Source organism: Symphalangus syndactylus, chromosome 2, assembly GCF_028878055.3.
Source record: "Symphalangus syndactylus isolate Jambi chromosome 2, NHGRI_mSymSyn1-v2.1_pri, whole genome shotgun sequence".
NCBI lineage: Eukaryota > Metazoa > Chordata > Mammalia > Primates > Hylobatidae > Symphalangus > Symphalangus syndactylus.
The window spans coordinates 5,804,660-5,825,891 of record NC_072424.2 but is presented as its reverse complement, the minus strand read 5'-3'; the positions used below and the strand labels follow the sequence as shown (position 1 = coordinate 5,825,891).

Here is a 21,232-nt window from a genome sequence, read left to right as displayed (position 1 = left end):
CTCTCTGTTTTTAGGAGTGTAAATGCACTTCTTGAAGTGCATTCTGTCAGAGGGCAGCTATGTCATCCCCAAGGTGAAACACTGTTTTCTGGTGAGGTGTCCATGTGGCCAACGTCCCTGGGAGAAGGACCGTCACCCCGGCCCACCGTGCACTGCACACGCCCTAGGAGCAGAAGCTGCATGGCCTCCAGGGAGCTTCCCGTGTTGTGGAGTCAGCATCAAACCAGAGACGGCCCAACAAGCCCCAGAGAGCTGACCCAGGGGCCCAGGGGGCTGCGGACAGGGACCGGGCCAGAGTTACTGGCACGTTTGGCCCTCAGCAGGCCCAGAACATAAGTCCCCTCACCACGCACTGTGCCTGCCGCCCTGCGCCTCTGAGGGAGCAGCGGCCTCCTGACGCCCCAGTGTGGTGCACCTTCCTGCAGCCCTGCCCCCAGGACAGCCACCCCAGTGACCAGTCTTCAAGGAGGGAGCAGCAGTTCCCTGGGAACTGCAGAGCCCGAAGTGTGTGGGACGTTTAGCCTGGGCCTTGGAATTAGGTGATGCTCAGGCGTTGCCTTTGACTTTCTTAGAGAGACAATAGCTCTGCAGCCCGGTAGGACAGCATCTCAGCAGGAGGTCCACACTGGGGCGCTCAAAACTGCAGGGTTGTGGGGTCATGGTTCTGCCCAAAACAAAGCAAGAGTGCATGAGTGTGTGTGTGTGCAAGTGTGTGTGAGCAAGTGCATGTGTGTGTGCACGAGTCTGCGTGTGCAGCAGCAGTGTGAGTGCCTGACTGTGCAAGTGTAAGTGCAGTAAGTGTGCATGAGTGCATGTGTGCATGTTAGTGCATGTGAGCAAGTGCATGTGTGTGTGCACGAGTCTGCGTGTGCACCAGCAGTGTGAGTGCCTGACTGTGCAAGTGTAAGTGCAGTAAGTGTGCATGAGTGCATGTGTGCATGTTAGTGCATGTGAGCAAGTGCATGTTGTGTGTGCACGAGTATGTGTGCAAGTGTGTGTGAGTGCCTGTGTGTGCGTGTGAGCAAGTGCCTGAGTGCACGTGCACAAGTATGTGCACGAGTGCATATGTGTTAGTGTGAGTGTGTGCAAGCGTGTGGTGTGCATGTGTGTACATGAATGTGCAAGAGTGTACAAGTGAAGCCTTGGAATGAGGTGATGCTCAGGCATTGCCCTTGTGTTGCCCACAGGCTCACACAGACACAGTGAGGGATGCACTGTGCCCTGTGCTTTCAGCTGAGGACAGGCCCTGTTCAGAATGCAGAGTTGGGGTTAGAACCCCTAGTGGCTCAGAGTCTCTTCCCTGTGGGAGGCCCTGTGTGGCCTGGTAACGGTTGGGCTCCCTGCAGGCAGCCCCGCCCTCCGGCTGCAGCTGCGCCCATGTGCCCTCCTCTCTGGCCCACCTGGCGCCGCACTTCAAACTCTCCCCTGCTTTATCCCAGCACCTACTACCCCTGCAGGGCACACAGCTATCTCCTATGAGATAGGTTTGTTTGTTAAGTCAGGTTTATAAAGATTAATGTATAGATGGTGAGATTCGCCCTGTTTGGGGTATAATTTAGTGAGTTTTGACAAAGGCAACCACTGCAACCCAGTGTAGAATATTCTGATCACCCCAGAGTTGCACCAGACCCCGTGTTGGGGTTGCCAGATTTAGCAAAAAAAGAAAAAAAAAAATACACAGAAATAATACACACATCAGTACGAACACACTGCTGCACACAGACACAGGTTCATCCGTAGAAAATACCACGTGAAACTTGCAGTTCAGATCGACAAGTAACTGTGTGGTATCCATCGACCCAGCCCTGCGGCATCCAGCCGCGTACTTTTGCCTTCTCTGGTGTGGAGAGCAGGGATCCCTGTGCTCTGCAACCATCCAGCTAATTTGTGAGTGGGAGACACTGGCGGCTCCTGGGGCGATGGGGCAGGGTGGGGCCGGGTGCAGTGGAGCTGATGGTTTGGGGCCCCAGGACGAAGCCGAGCATCAGTGCTGGGAAGGGTCTCGTCCACTCAATGCCTGGCCTGCGGGACCTGCGCCCCTGCTGGAGCCAGCACCGGCTGCACGGCTCACCTGGGAAGGGTCTGGTTCATTCAGTGCCCGGCCCGCGGGACCTGCGCCCCTGCTGGAGCCAGCACCGGCTGCACGGCTCACTGCATGCCTGGAGCTTGGGGAGTTTGGGTGTTCGCAGGTTACCTCTGCTTGACGTCTTGTGCTTCAGTAACTGTGATTAAATTACAACTGGTTAAACTCTTGCTCTAGCTAGTTTAAAAGAGCTTCTTTTATTTATTGTTAAAAACGATCTTTAGAAATATTCCCAGCACCAGTCTCTCATTTGATTTCTCTTTTTGCTCTACAGGCACTAGGAAGCTTTTATTTTCTTCATGAATCCTTGAAAAACATCTACCAGTTTGACTTTAAAGGTAAGACTGCGTGCCGTCTTCCGGGATTTTGTCTCGGCGCTCACCCCTCCTGGTGTCTGGCTTCCCCAGGACCCTCCTGCCCTGTCTCTGTGAGTGGCCACTGTGGGCTGGGTGTCTTGAGCCACTGGCCAGAAGTCACTCCAGGGGCCTCCTGGACCTGGACTCAAGGCCCCTTGGCTGTCCCACACTGGCTGCCTGGCAAGGCTCTGGTGGGAACCTGGCTTTCCTAGAGTTGAGTTAAGAGGAATGAATAGTTTGTATCTGTGTTCCCATCCAGTGTGAGAAAATGAAAAGCCAAATGAGAGGGTTGCATGTTTCAGAAATAAGAATGGGCAGGGACAGTCCTCCGTGCCGTGAACAGTGTCCCCATTTGATGGTCGTGTGCTGTGCGTCTTCACGGAAAAGATGCCCTGAGACACTCCGCTGACACGGGCTGTCCCCTCCTGTTCATTTCTTTGTTGGGGGCAGGTGCGTGAGCTAGGCCAGGTGTGGGGCTCCACACGGCCTGGGGGTGTTTGTGCGATGACTTCCTGTCTGACGCTATCCTTTCCTGCTGTGTGTGAGTTCTCAGAACCCTATGCAGCCTCCGGAGCAGATCACATCCATGTGAAGTGCCCTGCACGTTGCAGTAACTGGAGCCACAGACGGTGTCATTTCGTTCACATTCCGTGTTTGCGCTCCCTCAGGAGACGGAGCACCTCATAGGAAATTGTGCGGCAGTCTTATCTCAGTGGCTTGAGTGGTGATTTCACTGATGATGAGAGCAAGATTCTGGCCAGCAAAATGATTTCTCACTGCCCTGTTACCTGATCTTCAGATCCTTCCAAATTCTAGCATCCGAGCCCTTCTCGAGGCCCGTGGCAGGATTGGCCACAAAACCACAGGAGCCGCCGGTGGTGCTCTTCGCTCCATTTTTGGAGACACGGCACCCGCGTCCTGTGTGCTCAGGCACGGAGCGGCCAGCAAGAGTGGGGAGAGAGGGTGCTCAGATGCAGCTGTGCTGCAGGAAGCTGGAACCAAGGAGCTTGTGTGTCAGGCTTCACTGTGCCCTGGATCTGCAGAACTTTTCTGTTTTTCAGTAGCCATTTGAATACCTGTTTTACTACTAAGTTAAATCAGTCATGAAGTGCCTGGTGAACCTACGATGTATTTAAAACTATACATGAGATACACACTTCACTCTAGCAAAACTTTCCCCAGGGCCCTCCATGTGGCCAAACTAACAGGAACAACATGAGGAGTGGACAGCGAGCACGTCCTGAGCACGTGGTGTGTCAGGAAGGTGTGTGGACACAGGAGGCATGTGGATGCGGGAGACGTGTGGTCGCGGGAGGCGTGCGGTCGCGGGAGGCATATGGATGCTGACAATGTTCTCAGTGCCCCACATGGCAGGTGTTGCTGCTGATGCTTAGCGCAGTGGGGGGCCTCGGGCTGGGGGGTTGGGCTGGGGAGTTGGACTTGGGGATCAGGCTCAGGGGTCAGGCTGGGGGTTCGGGCTGGGTGGTTGGGCTCGAGGGTCAGGCTTGGGGGTCAGGCTAGGGGCTCGAGGCTCTGAGAAGGACTCACACAGAAACAGTACCAGAAATGAAGCAGTGGCTCATCTGCACATGTGGCTGAGGGAAGAATCGGCGAGCTGGAAGGTGTTAGAAGCTTCACAACCTGAAAAGCAAGAAGAAATGAGAATAAATTTGAAAACAGAAGAAAATGGCCAAGATCTGTTGGAACAGCGACAACAGGTGCAGCTTGTAAAGGGAACCCCAGTAGGAGTAGAAGGAAAGGAACAGAAGGAAGATTTCACGTAGTAATGGTTTAGAACTTTCCAAACTTGTAACTGACACCAAACCACAGATCCAGAAAGCTCAACGAATGCCAACACGAAGCAGGATAAATGCCAGAAAGTCAACCCCAGGCCACCTTGTTCAAACTGCAGAAAATCAAAGAAAAAAGAAAATCTTGAAAGAATCCAGGAGATTCCTATAGACAAGGTGATTCCTTACCTGTAAAGGAACAAGGGTAAGAATTACATTGGACCTTTTCCCAGAAACCATGCAGGAAGGAAGAGAGTAGTGTGAAATATTTAAAGCATTGTAAGAAGAAAATATCATATTCAGAAAAAAATTATTCTTCAAAAGTGAAGGAAATTGACTTTGTCAGATAAGCAAAAATTGAAGTAATTTGTTGCCGGTAGACCTGCCTTGCAAGAAATGCTAAAAGAAGCTCTTCAACAGAAGGAAATATCATATAGCCCAGAAACTCTGGTTTACCTAAAGAAAGAAAAAGCATTAGGGAATAAGTGAAGATAAAATGAAATATATTTTTCTTACCCTTAATTGATCTAGCAGATAACTTTTGCTCAACGTAATAACAGCAACCATGTATTGGTCAACTGCAGCTTATGGATAAGTGGAATGAATAGCAGAAATGTCATAAGGACAGGAGGGAGGAATTTGGGGTACTCTGTTATAAGAAACCTGTACTGTCGTTTTAAGGAATATAGTATTATTTAAAAGTGGACTTGGATTAGTTATACATGTATATTGCAAACTATGGCAACCACTAAAAAGCTTTTTAAAAGAAGTATAATTGATGTGTTAAGAGAGGAGAGATAATGGAACCATATAAAGTGCCCAGTAAAATCCAGAGAAGTCAGATAAAGGATGGGAGACCCCAAAGATACAAAGAACAAAGGCAACAAATAGAAAACTTACAAATATGGTAGCTATTACTCCAACTATATCAACAATCCCTTTAAATATGAATGGTCTAAATATACCAATTAAAGGACAGAGACTGTAAGAGTGGATTAAAAAAAATACTCAACTATGTGTTGTCTTCTAGAAACCCATTTATATAGACACCTAAAGATTAATAGATAAGGGATGAAGGAAGGTAAACTGTTCTAACATGAATCAAAGGAAAACTTAGATGGGCCAAAAGAAAGCTGGAGGAGCCATATTAATTTATAGCATCAAATACATATATTAGAAAAGCAGAAAGATCTACAATCAATTATCTAAGCTTGTACCTTAGGAAACTAGAAGAAAAGTAAATTAACCCAAAAGCTGGTTCTTTGAAAAAAATCAATAAAATGGATAAACCTCTAGCCAGACTAAGAAAAAAAATGACACAAATTATTAATATCAGAAATTATCAGAATAGGCAGAGCAGACTTCAGAGCTAGGAAAGTTTTCAGCAGTAAAGAGGGACATTACATCGTGATAAAAAGATCAGATCTCCAAGAATACATAACAATCCTTAATATCTAGGTGCCTAACAACAAGAGTGTCAAAATACACAAGGCAAAAACAAGTAGAACTGCCAGGAGAAACAGATGAATCCACTCTCATAGTTAGAGACTTCAACGCCCTGTATCAGGAATGAACAGATCTGGCAAACAAAATCAGGAAAGACATAGTTTAACTCAACAGCACCATCAAACAAATTGATCTAATTGACATTTATAGGATACCTCATCCAGTAACAGCAGAATATACGTTTTTGTCAAGCTCACATGGAACATTCACTAAGACAGATCACATTCTGGGCCATAAAACACACCTTTACAAATTTAAAGAACAGAAACCATATACAGCATGCTCATAGATTACAATGGAATTAAACTAGAAATCAGTACCAGAAAAGTAGCTGGAAAATCCCCAAATACTTGAATATTAAACAACGCATATCTAAATAACATATGAGTCAAAGAAGTCTCAAGAGAAATTTAAAAATATTTTCAACCAAATGAAAATGTAAATACAGCCTAATATTCATGGGATATTAGCAAAAGTAATGTTTAGAGGTAAATTTATAGCATCAAATGCATATAAGAAAGAGCTAAAAAGAAAAGAAGCTAAAAAGAAAAAAGTGCTAAGAAGAAAGGAAGAAAGAGCTAAAATCAATTATCTAAGCATCTACCTTAGGAGGCTAGAAGAAGGAAAGAAAATTCCAAAGTAAGCAGAAGAAATAATGAAAATTGGAACAGAAAGCAACAGAATTGAAAACAGGAAATGAACAAAACCAAAAGCTGATTCTTTAAATAGATCAATAAAATCGATAAACCTCTAGCCAGACTAAGAAAAAAAGAGATAAGACACAGATTATTAATATCAGAAATTAGAGAGGGGCCATTACTGCTGATCTTGTGGACATTTGAAGGATAATAAAAGAATATCATTAATTTCTGCCTATAAATGTAATAACTTAGATGGGCCAATTCCTTGAAAGACACAATCTATGAAAACTCATACGAGGAAAAATAGATAATCTGAACAGGTCTATAGCTATTAACGACATTGAATAAGTAATTAATAACTTGCTAAAAAAGCATCAGACCCAAGTGGTTTCACTGGTGAATTCTATCAAGCATTTAAGGAAGACGTTATACCAGCTCTCTACAATCTTTTCCAGAAAATATAAGCAGAGGACAAACATCCTAAATCATTCTATGAGGCCAGCATTACCCTAATACTAAAACCAGATAAAGAGATTACAAAGAAGGAAAACCATGAACTGTAAACAAAAATGCTCAATAAAATTCTCAACAGTCAGTTATATACTATGACCAACCGAGATTTACTCCTGGTATACAGGCTGGTTCATCATTTAAAAATCAATTAATGTAATCCATCACTGCAACAGGCAAAAGAAGGAAAATCACATGATCATAGAATAGATGCAGAAAAAGCATTTCCCAAAATCCACATCTCTTAATGATTTGAAAAAAACTCCCAGCAAACTAGGAATAGAGGAGAACTTCCTCAGCTTGATAAAGAAGAGCTCCAAAAATCCTACAGTGAATACCACACTTAATGAGAAATTAGAAGCTTTTCCTATGAGATCAGGAACAAGGCAAGGATGCCTCATCTACTTCTCTTCAACATCTTACTGAAAATCTTAGATAATGTAATAAGACAAGAAAAGGAAATAAAAGCCATATTGATGGGGTGATGGGAGATAGAACTGTATCTGTTCTCAGATGATATGATTATGTCAAGAATCTCAAAGAGTCAGCAACAATAACAGACAAACCTGGTACTAATAAGCAATTATAGCAACATTGCAGGATACCTAGTTAATATACAGAAGTCAATTGCTTTCCTATATAGCAGCAATGAACAGGTGGAATTTTAAATTAAAAACATAATACCATTTGCTTAAGCACACACTAAAAGGAAGTACTTAGGAATAAATCTAACAAATTAATACAAGATCTCTGTGAGGAAAACTATAAAACTGATGAAATAAAGAAGATCTAGATAAATGGAGAGAGATTCGTCTTCATGGATAGTGCTATGGTTGGAATGTAGGTGTCCCCCACCCCCAAATTCATCTGCTGACCTCCTGACCCCTAAGGTGATGGCGTTAAGAGGTGGGGCCTTGGGAGGCTGATTAGAGTGTGAGGTCAGAGCCCTCATGAAAGAGGCTGGGAGTTCATTTGCCCCTTCCATGCGTGAGGACACACACAAGGCACCATCTGTGAGGAACCTCATCTCCTAGCACCCTGATCTTGGACTTCCCATCCCCCCAAACTAGGGGAAAGACACTTACTTTGTTTACAAACCACCCAGTCTGTTTTGCTGTAGCTGCCCAGTGGACTAAGGCAGGTGGGAAAACCCAATACTGTCAAGGGCTCAGCTCTTCCCAACTTCAGCTGTAGATTCAGCACAGCCCCAACAAGGTGTGTCATGCCATTGACAAACTGACTGTAAAGGTTATGTGGAAAGCAAAATACCCAGCATTGCCCAGAGTTTTGAAGAAGAAGAGCAGAGTCAGAGCCTGCACTTCCCGACTTCAAGACTTGCTGTTGGGCCTTGTGGGTGAATGGGCCAAGCAGGCATGTCAGCTCCACAGAGTGTTATTTGGTGATAAAAAGAAATGAGCTTTGAAGCCGCGAGAAGACACAGAGGAGCCTGACACGCCTGCTACCAATGAAAGAAGCCAACCCGAAAAGGCTACACACTGTGTGATTCCAACTCTGTGACACTCTGGAAAAGGCAGAACTGTGGAGACAGTGAAAGGATCCGTGGTGTCTAAGCTCCAAGTTTAGGGAATGGCCTCTATTTCACGTTCTGTCCATGCTCCGTAAGTCGCTGAAACATCTCATGCTGTCTCCTGTCCATGAGGCACCCACATCCAGGACTGTGCACCTAGGGCTGGGCCAGGTCACAGCACCCAGGGCCAGGTCAGAACACAGCACCCAGGGCCAGGCCAGACCACAGCACCCAGGGCCAGGCCACACCACAGCACCCAGGGCCAGGCCAGACCACAGCACCCAGGGCCAGGCCACACCACAGCACCCAGGGCCAGGCCAGACCATAGCACTCTGTTTTTGCCTGGAACTCCTGCCCGCCCCAGTGGTGACCCAGCACTTCGGCCCATGGTGCTGTGGTCCTCAGGTTGCCCCCTCTGTCCCTCTTGCCACAGTGGGGTGGATGATACCCCAGAAACTGCAGGTTGGAGCTGCTTGTGGGACACAACACACTACTCCAAAGTGGTCTCCAGGAACCTCTTTGACACCCAGGAGCGTCACCTCGGTGGCCCAGGAGCCATCCTGTGGCATCTTGCAAAGAGGCCAGCAGCTACCTACCCACTGGACCCAGCAGGAGTTTGAGGAATGGATCCCTGCCATCCTTGATCACACCCCACCTTGGGTGTGGAGCTACCTGTCCATAAAAAGAAAGGCTGAGGCCTAGTTGTGAACAACAATGAGACGGGCCCTGCCTGTGGGGGGGCCTGTGTCCCTGGGCCTGGCCTATCCACTGGGGGCTCCAGGAAGGTGCCAAGCAGCCACTGGCAAAGCCCATCTGGGAGGCACCCTGCCGCAAGCTGCCTCTCTCACTGTCGCACATAAACCTCTTCCCTGGAATATGAGTGATGGAGGCTGGATACGGGGAGGAAATCGATGTTATTAAATAAATTCATGTGAAGGTCTGAGTGAATGGTAATTCTACAGCCCTCTTAAATATATTCACGGGTTTAAAAGAGGATGCCAATTAGCTCCTGTAAATCTGCAGGCTGGGAGCTCTCAGGGGATAATGGAGTGGAGTGTCAGATTCCAGGTCATGGGAGGGGAATTTATGAGCCACAGGCATGGAGCAGCCAGCCCGCCGGGGGTCTGTTCTGGGTCGGCCCCCTCATCGGGGCCTCCTCTCAGGGGGGCCTCTCTTGCTCCCATCGGGCTGCAAGTGGGGCGGAAACAGGCTGTGCTCCAGGCTGGTTGGATGGGGCACAACGATGGGATAGTCACCTTGTCCTTCTGGTCTCTTCCAGCTAAGAAGTATAGAAAGGTCACTGGCAAAGAGATCTACTCGGATACCTTAGAGAGCACGCCCATGCTGGAGAAGGAGAAGTTTCCACAGGACTACTTCCCCGAGGTACGTAGCGAGGCTTTCTCACTGACGTGTTTACTTCCCAGAGTGAGCCAGTCAGGAGCGACATGGAACACAGAATTTTCACATTGCACTGTTGCTAGTCACAGCTGCCTGTTGTTACCTCCGATAATCTGTCTTCCTGGGAGTCCAGGCTTCTGTGGTTAGTCTGGGCTGTCACACGTAAGGGCAGTGAGAATCTAAGGCATTAGCACCAAGTAATCAGTAAGTTCCTGAATCCTCGTATCCAGGAAAAAGGACCTTCGCCAAAGATGTAGGAAAATCATTCAGCTCCCCTGGCGTGCAGCTCGGGTCTCCCACACGCCCAGCTGGGAGAGGGTCGGGCTGGCTGGTGGTAACCAAGACAGTGGCTGACGGTCGTGTGTGCCCGTGGTGTGAGTGTGGGGCAGGGGCACCGTCTCATGTCAGATACCGCCTTGGTGGTTGTGCCAGGCTGCGAGCAGCAGGGTCCCAGCACTTATGCCTGCATCACACGGAGAGTTTAGAATCAAAATGTGTGGAAGGCATTTGTCATCTCACTGCCAGACACAGTGTTGATAAGAAACTGGTGTTTCCTTCTGGCGGCCATGCACTTTTGCTGAGCTGTGTGTGCACAGCTGTTGCTCTGTGCGCGTGATCTTTGGGTAACCCTCACACGCGGCATTGTCGGCGTCTCCCTGGCTGTGTAGTTAACCTGTCGAGGCAGCATTTGCTGCTTTGCCCTTCGTCATCTGCTAAATCACAGTGGGGTGCAGGCACCGTGGCCAGAAGCAGCCGGGCACTGAGACTGAAGAGCTGGCAGCTGGGCACAGGTTTGGGGGCGTGCGGGCTGTGATATAGGAGCTCTTGTCCGGATTTGTCTGCACAGGCAGCCCCAAGAAGGATTGCTCCACGGTCCTGTCTCCATGAGAGCCATGCAGGCTGAGGCTGCTACGGAGCTGACTTCCAGCAAGGCCACAACTTTATTAACTTGCTTTATGGCCCGCACCTTGAGTGAGGGACTGTGGCCGCCCCGTGAAGGATGGGACGCTCCTGTCACCCTGTGGCTCGGCCTCCTCATCCGTCTTCCCTAGGCCAAGGACGCCGTGTCAGTGGGCCAGCCTCCCGTCCTCGGTCCTGCTTCCGGCACCGCCCACTTGCCTCCCTCCACTCCGGATGTCCAGCAGTTGGAAAAGGACATGGAAGGAAGCTCCATGGTCTTCTCCATGCACAGTCGCGTCCCTGGGTCACGACAACCTCCCTGAAGGGGCCTCCTGTGGTGCAGGCCCGTCGGAAGGGCAGGGTGGGGGCTGTGGTTCCCCTGGAGAGCCTGCGAGCTGAACTCTGGCCTCTCTTGAACCCGGCCAAGGCTCTCATCTCAGAGTGACCAGAGACAGACTCAGGGCCCTTTGTGGGAAGCGTGGGTGCTGGGGGGGCCTGGGCTGGGCAGGGCCAGGCGCTGCCACCTGATGGCATGAGGAGAGCAGCTGTGGGTGGCTGGGCTGGTCCAGGCAGGGGCTGTTGACCCGGCACCTCGTCTCAGGACCCATGTGGCTGCATTGCTGTCCAGGGCTGTGGCTGGACTGGATGCTGCTGGGCTGTCCCCTCCCCACCAGGTGTCCACTTTTTCACTGGATCCTGTCCACTCTGGATGGGCTAAGAGAGCCCACAGGGAGCCCCATAGCCCCTGGGGGTGGGGGCCGAGGTTGTCCTGAGGGCCCAGGGCCCGCAGGGTCAGCCAGGATGGGAAGCTCAGGAGCAGCGGGCCCTCAGCAAGGAACAGACACTCTAGGGTCCTCCCAGGCAGCCACACAGGCTCCTGACCCCTCCGTCTGTCAGCCCCGCCCCAAAGCAGCCCTGCCACTCTGGCCAGCGGGACCTCCTTCTTGTACCCACGCCTCAGGCTTCTCTTCTGGACCCAGCAAGCAGGGAGCTGAGGCCCGGGGCCCAGGCTGAAGTTGGGCAAGATCTGGAGGCCTCTGCTATGACTTTGCCACCCTTTGAAGGGTGGGCACCCTGGCAGGGGTCTGAGTGTGGCCCCTGGCCTTGGTCCCTAATGCCAGTACTCTGAGGCCTCCGTGATACTAGGGGCCTGCTGGCATGGGTCTGTGGAGGGCATAGCATGAGGGGCCGCCCCTCCCCCAGGAAGAGCAGCCTCAGCCCCCAGCCTGGGTCCAGCCCCATGTTGTGCAGTGTTGTGTCCACAGGCAGAGGAGAGGGCACATTCTGGAAAGTAGACGATTCCTGGGAGGAAAAGGCGCCAAGCCTCTTTGTGTGGACCCGTCTCTCCCCTGGGAGAGCAGCGTGTCGCTGTCGGCGGCCTGGTGGTCAGCTGCTCAGCAGATCCTCGTGGCTGCTGGTGGCTGGGACGGGGGGCCAGCCCCTGCCCTGGGCAGAGGCCTCCCTGTGGGTCAGGGCCAGCCCTGCCACATTATTGTCTTAGAAATCCTCCCGGGACCCGTGTGTTTGATGATCTGCAAAGGTTTTCCGATGTTTCCTCTTCCCTGGTAAATTAACAAAAGGAAACTCTTATTTTAAAAACTGTAAGCTTCTAACGTTCTGTCCCTAGTGTGGGTTTTTAACCCCACAGAGCCTATGTGGCACCCCGTGTCCCTGCTGGAGGGAGGAAGGAGGAGGGAGGGGCCCGAGGAGCCATGGGGGTCCGGGCCTGGCAGCCTGGCTGGGCCCACCCCTCCCTCTGTGCCTCTGCACCCGACCTCTCGCTGTGTTTGAACACATTTTGGAGGAAGGAACTAGTTTCAGACTGATTTCTCTTTCTTTTATTACCATCACTTAAGGGTAATCTAAATGTAATTACCTTGATGGGGGTATAATGCAGTCTCAGATAATTATGGCCGCTGCAGAAACTAACAAAACTTTCTCTGCTGATTTATGGATGCTTTTGGCTTGGTATGAATTTCAAATGATGCCTCTGGGAGCCACACTCCAGATAATGTGAGGCCATTTTTAAAAAGCAGATTTGTGTAGTCGATCAGGGCGAGTCATTTTTTTCCTTTTGCCTGTAGTGAGAAATTGGTTGTTGCCATAGATCCCAGGGCCGGCTGCAAGCTCTTATGAAAGATGAATTAATTCCACTAATGCTCTGAGCGGGCCTTCGGCGTGAGGGCTGTGTGGCAATAACCTCCCCGCAGCCTCTCTTTTCTCCGCGGCGATTTATGCCGTCTTTTAGTAGATGAAACCGGCTGGATTCGCTATCCATCTGCCTGCTGAAGGAGCCCTATTAACGGGAGCCTGAGAGAGACTTCATATCGTCAGGTGAAGGATGGCCCCCAGCCCCACGTGACATGGCTGTCATTTCTGAGGTGAAAACCTGTCTGGGAGTAGAGGAGCCAACATGGGCCGGGGGGCAGCCACCTCAGGAGAGCGGAGCCACGGCCGTCCCATCTGCAGGCTCCTGCGGGCTCCCCGAGCGAGGGCTTTGAAGGTGGCTGGTGACCAGAAAGTTCCCGCACACGGCCTGGGATGGAGGAGACCCCCAGCCCTGGCCATACACCCTCTGCCTCCATTTGCCATGGCCGGAGCAACAGGGATGTACATCCAGAAGCTTCTGGGGTCTTCCTGAGTCCTGAGCATGTGAGTGTTGGCTGAGGCCCAGGACGCCCGTCTCTGCCTCCCAGCACTTCCCGGCCCTGCTCCGGAGGGCAGTGTTGGGTGTGGGGCGCGTCCACCTCAGGCTGGGGTGCTCAGGTGTGCCTGTGGGGGCGTGGCCTCGGGGAGGGGCCCCTGAACCTGCCGATGACTCTGGGGACCTCCTTCCTCTTGGGCCACCCCGCCCCAGCCCTGGCTGTGTGCTTGGGGCTTGGCCAGCAAGGGGAGTGAGGCGTCAGGACGCGGGGACTTCAGTGCAGGAACTGGGGTGGTGGTTCCGGTTCTGGTTCTTTCTCCAAAGAGCTGGTGGTCTTCAGGCCCCAGTTTCCTCACTGGGGAAATGAGGGCGGTGCCTGTCCTGAGTGCTGGCGGGGCCACTGAAGGGTGCATGGGGCGCCCTCCGTGAGGACTCTCCCTGCACCGCGCATCCCACCCTAAACCCAAGGATGCGACTGCACCTGCAGCCACGGGCCATGGAAGTGTCAGGATGCTGTGGGCTGTGGCTTCATTTGTTCCTGCTGTAAAATCCCTAGAAACATAGTCTTAGTGCAGTCGTAGCTGCTCTGGTGACCTTACCTCAAAAGGAACTTAGTTTCTACAAATACTTTAGAAAATAGTTGGTTATGATAAGATACTGTTAAATTTTCTGAGATTTATTTGCAGTTTATTTAAAAATCTTAAATTAGAATCCTAAAATTACATTTATTACCAATTTATATTATTCAAAAATAACACTGTTTCTCGTTTTATTTATTCAGTCTATGGATAATTAATGTTGAAAAAAATTCTCCATTACTGTGGAAAACTTAAAAATCTAAAAAACCAAGATGTACCCACATGCACATAGATTCAAGACACAAACACACACCTTAATTAACACAAATAATTGAAAACTCAGGAGAATAATAATTAATTTTGGTTCAAAAATTTACAAATGCCTTCCGTTTTTAATGGAAGTAAAACTGTTGATGGTTATCGCAAATTCTAGGTAAAAACCTGGATGTGCTCAGTTTGGGGTCTCTGCTGTACCTGTCAGAATTCAGAGGCGTGCGTGCAGGGAGGTGCTGTGTCCCTGTGTCCCGGGCCCTACTGCCTGTCTGGAAGCAGGATAGGCAGTGCCCGGGCACAGCTCTGACGCACATGGGAAGCGCCTGCCTCCACATGCCATGGAGCATCTCCGCTCTCTCGTTCCACAATATATTCTGGGTATCTGGCTCCATCCAGCAGGACCGAGACCCCAGCCTCATGGGCTATCCCAGCGGGGGACGTGGACAGCGCCTGCGCCCAGGAAGTGGGCTGTGGGATGCTTGGGGTGGGCCGGGGTGCACATTTACACAGGGGTGACTGTGGGCTTGGGGCAGTGGCAGGAGCACTAGCGTGAGTCTGGACACGGGAGCTGGCTGAGGGTGTCCTGCCGGTGCTGGTTAGGAGCGGCCTCCAGGCTCCCTGCCGAGCCCACACACCGGGGTTGGGACTCCCCTCCCTCCCGTGGGGTGCCCCCCACCCTTCGGACTCACCGTTTCTCCTGGAGGAGCTGGTCCTGACTGTCTCACAAGGCCAGCGTCCTCTGCAGTCACCCCTGTGACTTGGTACAGGAGACACCTGTCCCGGTTGCTTGGTGACTGCATTGGCGAGGACAGATCCGGGCTCTTGTGGTTGTCGTCAGCTGGCGAGGACATGGATCTGGGCTCTGGCGGTCGTTGTCATACGTGCCTCCTGCACAACCCTGTGCCCGCGGTGCCTGTCTTCCCATTCATGTTGACCGCCGGTTTCTCACCCACCAGCTGGAGGCCCCTGATGGAGTTGGTTTTTGGGGAACTGGCCCTCGGCCATCTTCACACACACGCGGCTTGACCCCCCCACACACACGCAGCTTCACCCCCCACACACACGCAGCTTCACCCCCCACACACACGCAGCTTCACCCGCACACAATGTGGCTTCACACACATGCGGCTTCACCCCCCCCACACACACGTGGCTTCTCACACACACACGTGTAGCTTCACCCCCCCACACACGCAGCTTCACCCCCCACACACGCAGCTTCACCCCCACACACACGCGGCTTCACCCCCACACACACGCGTGGCTTCACCCCCACACACACACGTGGCTTCACCCCCACACGCACGGCTTCACCCCCACACACACGCGCGGCTTCACCCCCACACACACGCGTGGCTTCACCCACACACACGCGGCTTCACCCCCACACACACGCGGCTTCACCCCCACACACACGCGGCTTCACCCCCACACACGCGGCTTCACCCCCACACACACGCAGCTTCACCCCCACACGCACGGCTTCACCCCCACACACACGCGTGGCTTCACCCCCACACACGCGCGGCTTCACCCCCACACACGCGCGGCTTCACCCACACACACGCAGCTTCACCCCCACACATGCATGGCTTCACCCATACACACAGCTTCACCCACACACACACACACGCAGCTTCACCCCCACACACACACAGCTTCACCCTCGTGTTCTGAAGGCTCGGCCTGACCTCTGCTGCAGCGTCTGGTTCCCGAAGTATGTCAGGTCATGCAGTCCCCCTAGACAGGAGGTGTCGAGGCACGGAAGATGAGCCGCTGGTGCTCTAGGGGAGTTGTTGCGTATTGAGGCGCCTCGGCCTGCAGGGACGGTACCTTTTCTCCTGGAAAGACGCCTGCCTCCCACTGTCACTAGCAGAGGAGCCTCACCCAGTTACTGTGGATTTGTCACCAGTTACATGTCCAGCCTTCTTTTCCCACGGCAGCCCCCATGGGTGAGAACCTAGCCTTGGGCCTGGTGACTGTGGCCTAAATCCGCCAAGGGACCATAGGTGCAGTTCTTAACCTGTGAGCCTCAGTTCCCCTTTCTGGTCAGCCTGAGGGTTGGGTGTGTGCCTGTGTGTGGGATGCCAGCCCACGGCAGCTACTGGTGCACAGAGCCACACCTTTGCAGCCCGCCGGCAACATGGGCTCTGTCCTCCCCTCCTTGTGCCCGAGGCCCCACAGCTGGGACTTGAACCTGGCAGCCCGGCAGTCCTGTCTTACCCACTGCCTTGAGGCCCTGGATGCTGCTGGTGTGGATCCTGTGTGTGGCTGGGCTGTGGGGGGTGGGCGGTGGCTGTTCCAGGTGGGCAGTCTCCCCGGAAAGCGCAGGCTGGATTTGGACGTGTGGAAGATGGAGGAAGGGCGTCTGGACAGGCAGCAGGCAGCTCGTCTGGAGTGTGGAAGATGGAGGAAGGGCGTCGAGACAGGCAGCAGGCAGCTCGTCTGGAGTGTGGAAGATGGAGGAAGGGCGTCTAGACAGGTGGCCGGTGGCTTGTCTGGAGTGTGGAGGATGGAGGAAGGGCATCTAGGCAGGTGTCAGGCAGCTTGTCTGGAGTGCAGGCTGAGTGGAGGGGAGAGAGTCCAAGCATTGGGGGTGTCCCAGCTGCACCGTTGGTGGGAGCATGGAGCCCGCTGTGGGCATCAGCAGCACCCACTTCTCCCCACAACTCAGCTTCCCACTGATGTGTTTCCGTCGCAGACACAGTTACTTACGGGAAATGAACACAGAGGCTCCCCAGGGCAAATGGCCTCTCTGAGAGATGAGGTAGACACGTTTGGAATCAGAGACAAGCGTCTGGAACACAACGCAGGGAACCCGCCACCCCGCCATAGAGCTCCCTCGGTCGTCTAGGCATGGCGCCGTGCAGCAGCCAGACCAGTAGCCTGGGGACGCCTTGGCCAGCCTCCAGGAGCTTTGGCGCAGCCCATGTTGTTTGGCAAGCAGGGCAGCCTGAGCACAGCAGGGGATGCGGGCTCAGTACCAGAGCCAGTTCGTGGTGTGAGGACGGATCCTCCTCGACAAGTAGAGCCACAGCCTGGCGTCCAAGTGCGTGGCCAGGCCGGGAGGAGTGTACAGGAAGTCTCTGTACCTTCTGCTCAATTATTCTGGAAGCCTAAAGCTGCTCTGAAAAATAAAGCCAATTACTTCTTTAAAAGTCTGCTTACCTGGGGCCTGGGACTTTACAGGTGAGTGAAGAAGGACCAGCCCTGGAAGGAGGAAGCCTGGAGCCACCTATGGACCCTGAGGGTGCATCTGTGAGTGCCTCAGTATCACTGGGGAGCAGAGAGCCCAGACCTTTTATGATGCTGGGTGGGGCAGCCATGGAACTGCACAGGTGAGGAGGGGGCGCCTCTCACTCCCCAGGAGACTGCAAACCAAGAACGTCTATGAGACGAGCAGACACCAGAATACAGACTCACCCCAAATAAAGTTGATTTCTTGGGAAAAGCCGACAGACTTTAAGTATGTTTAAGTTGCTCAAAGAGATAAGTGAAAGATAGGGTTCATTAAAAATGTTATTCAACTAAAACAGAAATAAAACAAGAAAAGGGAATATGAAGAGGAGCCTGTAGAAACATTAAACATTCTGCATTAGAAATTACAGGACAGATTCTAGACTAGATGTGGTCAAAGAGAGAATCAGAGAATTAGACGATGTCATTAAGGAGTTCATCTAAACATAGTCAAGACAGACAAAGATTTGTGTTTGTTTGGTTGTTTGTATCTTTTTTATTTTTATAGAAAAGAGCAGTTAAAAGACATAAAGACCCAAAATAAATTCCAGAAAGAAGCAGTGGAGCAGTGTTGGAAGTGATAAGGGGAAATTTTAAAAAATTTAATTCCCAAGCACAATTTGGATACAGAGCAGGGTATATAAAAATAAACCCATACCTGGATGGCAGTAAAGCTTCAGAATATTGATGACAAAGAGAAAACCTTTAAAACAGCCAGAGAGAGGAAAACATACATTCAGAGGATTCACAGTTCGTGTGCTGGGGCGCTTCTTACAGCAGTGGTGGATCGAGAGCGCAGGGGAAGAACGCAGTGTGTGCGGGAAGGGTTGGCTGGCTTCAGCATCACCCCCACCAGTGTGGAGGGCTTGGACTTCCCTTCTTGAGCATGAGTGGGAGCACTTAGGGAGGGGGCAGGGAGCACTTGGGGTGGGGGCAGGCAAAGAAGGGCCTCATAGCTGGGAATCCACAGCCCTAGAGCCATGCCCAGGAGGGAGCTGTGGGGGGCACTGTGCTGGAGAGAGACAGGGAGAAGGAGACAGGGCTGCAGGGGCCTCTGTGCCACCAGGTGCCGCCAACAGGCCGGGCGAGATGAAGGGCGAGTGTCTGTAGGAGTTTGCCTATGGAGGCTGTGGTGACCTTGCAGAGAGCATTTGGGCAGCTGTTGTCCGGCATGTGCACATACTGGAGGAGCCAAAGGGGACAGTGGCCAGTGAAGAGGTGGGGTCAAAGGGAGAGCCTCTGATCTCTGCGCTCTCCGTGTTAGATAGAGGGAGCGTGCCACGCTGGACTCTTCCTTCACGGGTGTTTCATCTGCAGTTAACTCCAGATTCCCATCTGCTTTCATCTCCTCGGCAGACCTTAGGGTGTGGTGGAGGAGACAGGGTCTTCCCTGTCCTGCTTTCCTTCTCCACCAGCCCGTGAGCACCAAGACCACCAGCCCCTGTCCACCATCCGCCCCTGATGTGGCTGCTGCTGGGAACGGAATGGGCGGTGCCCTGCCCTGGTGGCTGCCGTTCCCCTGCCACTGCCTGAAGTGCTTTACTTTGTGGACCTTGGACTGGACTCTGTCAGCCTTCTCCCAATGCCTTCTGTGGTTTTCAAGGCTTTCCCAAGAGGCCAAGGCTGTGAAGTTACCCTGTTCTGCATGGCTGTTTAAATTAAAATTAATGAAGATAAATGGAATCTAAAATTCAGTTCTTCAGTCACACACTTTGCATGCTTGGTGGCCCCGGTGGCAGGCCACTGCTCTGCTGGGTGGCCCAGCAGGGGAACCTACCGTGGTGGGAGGTGGGAGGTGGGAGGGCAGGAGGGCCTCCATGCCATCTCGAGGGGAGCCCTGCTGCCTCTTAAAGAACCCCCCTCTTTGGAATCTCATGCTGGTGACTGTTTCACCTTGAATTTTGGGGGTACTTTCAGGCCAGAGCTCAGGCTCCACATTTGGTGGCTGTGCTGGGTGGTGGAGATCAGTGAGAGGCATCAGTGGGTGAGCGGTCAGTCGATGAGAGGTATCGGTGGGTGAGCAGTCAGTGGGTGAGCGGGATCAGTGAGAGGCATCGGTGGGTGAGAGGCATTGGTGGGTGGTGGGAATCAGTGAGAGGCCACACACACTGTTGGGGTGGGCAGCTCACCCACTGTCCAGGACGCCTGGCTGGGCACGGCTGCTCAAGTCTTCCCTGTGGTCCAGCCGAGGGTGGCTGTGTGTCTCAAGCTCCCTGATCAGCATCTGTGGTGACTGTGGTTTCCCTGCAGCTGCTCTCACACAGGGGCATGGGGCTCACAGGCAGCAGGCTGGCGCGTTTCTTCATATCCTCCCCCCCTCCCATCCCAGGCTGGGCATCAACAGCCCCTGCAGGCATCTCTGTGTGAAGCCCCACTTGAGGATAGGTGCACAGCTCAGTTCTCTTTAGTGGGGTGCCATCAGTGCTGAAAGAGCCCTGCTGTTTTTTGTTTGGAAAGCATCTCCTGTGTCCCTTAGGTGTGTGGGACCCACGTGTTGCTCTTGCCCGCTTACTCTGGCTCATTTGTGTGACGTGTTTATTTTTCAGTGCAAATGGTCAAGAAAAGGCTTCATCCGGACAAGGTGGTGCATTGCAGACTGGTACGTGGTGTCTCTCTGTGCTTTGTCAATTTCCATAACGTTTCTTACCCTTTTCTATCTTGCACGAGCGGCGTGTTCCACACACCTCATTGGAGGCTATACTGATTTTGCACGAGGGCCCCCAGCTGCCTGACCCCCACCTGCCATTCTGACCTTTTTTGTTCACGGTGATGCATTCGGAGCATTGTCACTGTTCCCTGTAAGTCAGACATCTGGGTGCCCAGTGCCAGTGGAGACACAGTGACGGCCCCGGTCCCTCCGCGCAGCTGGAGAGTTCTGCTGGCCACAGCCTGCTGCAAAGAGAAGTCAGCAGGGAGGCCCCCTAGTACTGGGGCCCCGTGGTGCCCAGTGAGACGGCGTAAGAGCCGCCTGGCTGCCTGGTCCACCCGCAGACCGAGCGCAGACGTAGCGGAGCCTGCGTCTCATCCACGCATCCTCCGGCCTGGCCTTTCTGCGCTGCACATGTTCTCGATAGCGCCGCCCCACCTTTTCTGCATGATAAGAAACAGAAACCTGTTACCTGCTTTCCTAAGGTGGCTTCCAGGTGGCTCCCCAACCTGTCCCTCCAGCCATCACGTCTCATTTGAATACTGTTTTTATTTTGTTTTCATGGATTTTCCAAAACTTCACTGCTTTATTATCTGCTGCTGTGTAACACATCGCCCTAAACTTAGCAGCTTTAAAAAACACATACGAGGTCATGGCTGTGAGTGTCTCAGGACCCAGGAGTGGCTTTTCTGGGGCTCTGGCCCCGGTCACCTTGGGCCTTCCAGAGGACTCATCTCCAAGCTCACTGGGGCTATGGGCAGGGGTTTCTGCCCCTCCCCCTTGGGCCTCTCTGTGGGGCTGCTCGGGGCAGGACATCCTCAGGAGGAGCAAGAGTCCAGAAAGTGAGTGGGGGGGAGGAAGTGGGAGAAGGAAGGAGAGGGGGAGGAGGTGGGGGATGGAGGGAGGTAGGGGAGGAGGAGGATGTGGGGGAAGGAGGGGGAAGGGGAGGAGGAGGTGGGGGAAGGAGGGAGTTAGGGGGAGGAGGAGGTGGGGGATGGAGGGAGTTAGGGGGAGGAGGAGGTGGGGGATGGAGGGAGGTGGGGGAAGGAGGGGGAAGGGGGAGGAGGAGGTGGGGGATGGAGGGAGGGGGGAGGAGGAGGAGGTGGCGGATGGAGGGAGGGGGGAGGAGGAGGTGGGAGAT

General features: G+C 52.5%; 1 protein-coding gene across 3 annotated transcripts in view; it reads left to right on the top strand.

Annotated features, from left to right (window-relative positions):
- Nucleotides 1–21,232, top strand: part of INPP5A (inositol polyphosphate-5-phosphatase A) — a 235,756-nt gene that overhangs the window by 148,313 nt on the left and 66,211 nt on the right. For all 3 annotated transcript variants that reach the window (XM_055245047.2, XM_055245039.2, XM_055245059.2), the window contains exons 5-7: nucleotides 2,358–2,421; nucleotides 9,694–9,797; nucleotides 19,991–20,043. In XM_055245047.2, the coding sequence (XP_055101022.1) occupies nucleotides 2,358–2,421; nucleotides 9,694–9,797; nucleotides 19,991–20,043 (221 nt within the window). The remainder of the gene's footprint in view (nucleotides 1–2,357; nucleotides 2,422–9,693; nucleotides 9,798–19,990; nucleotides 20,044–21,232) is intronic.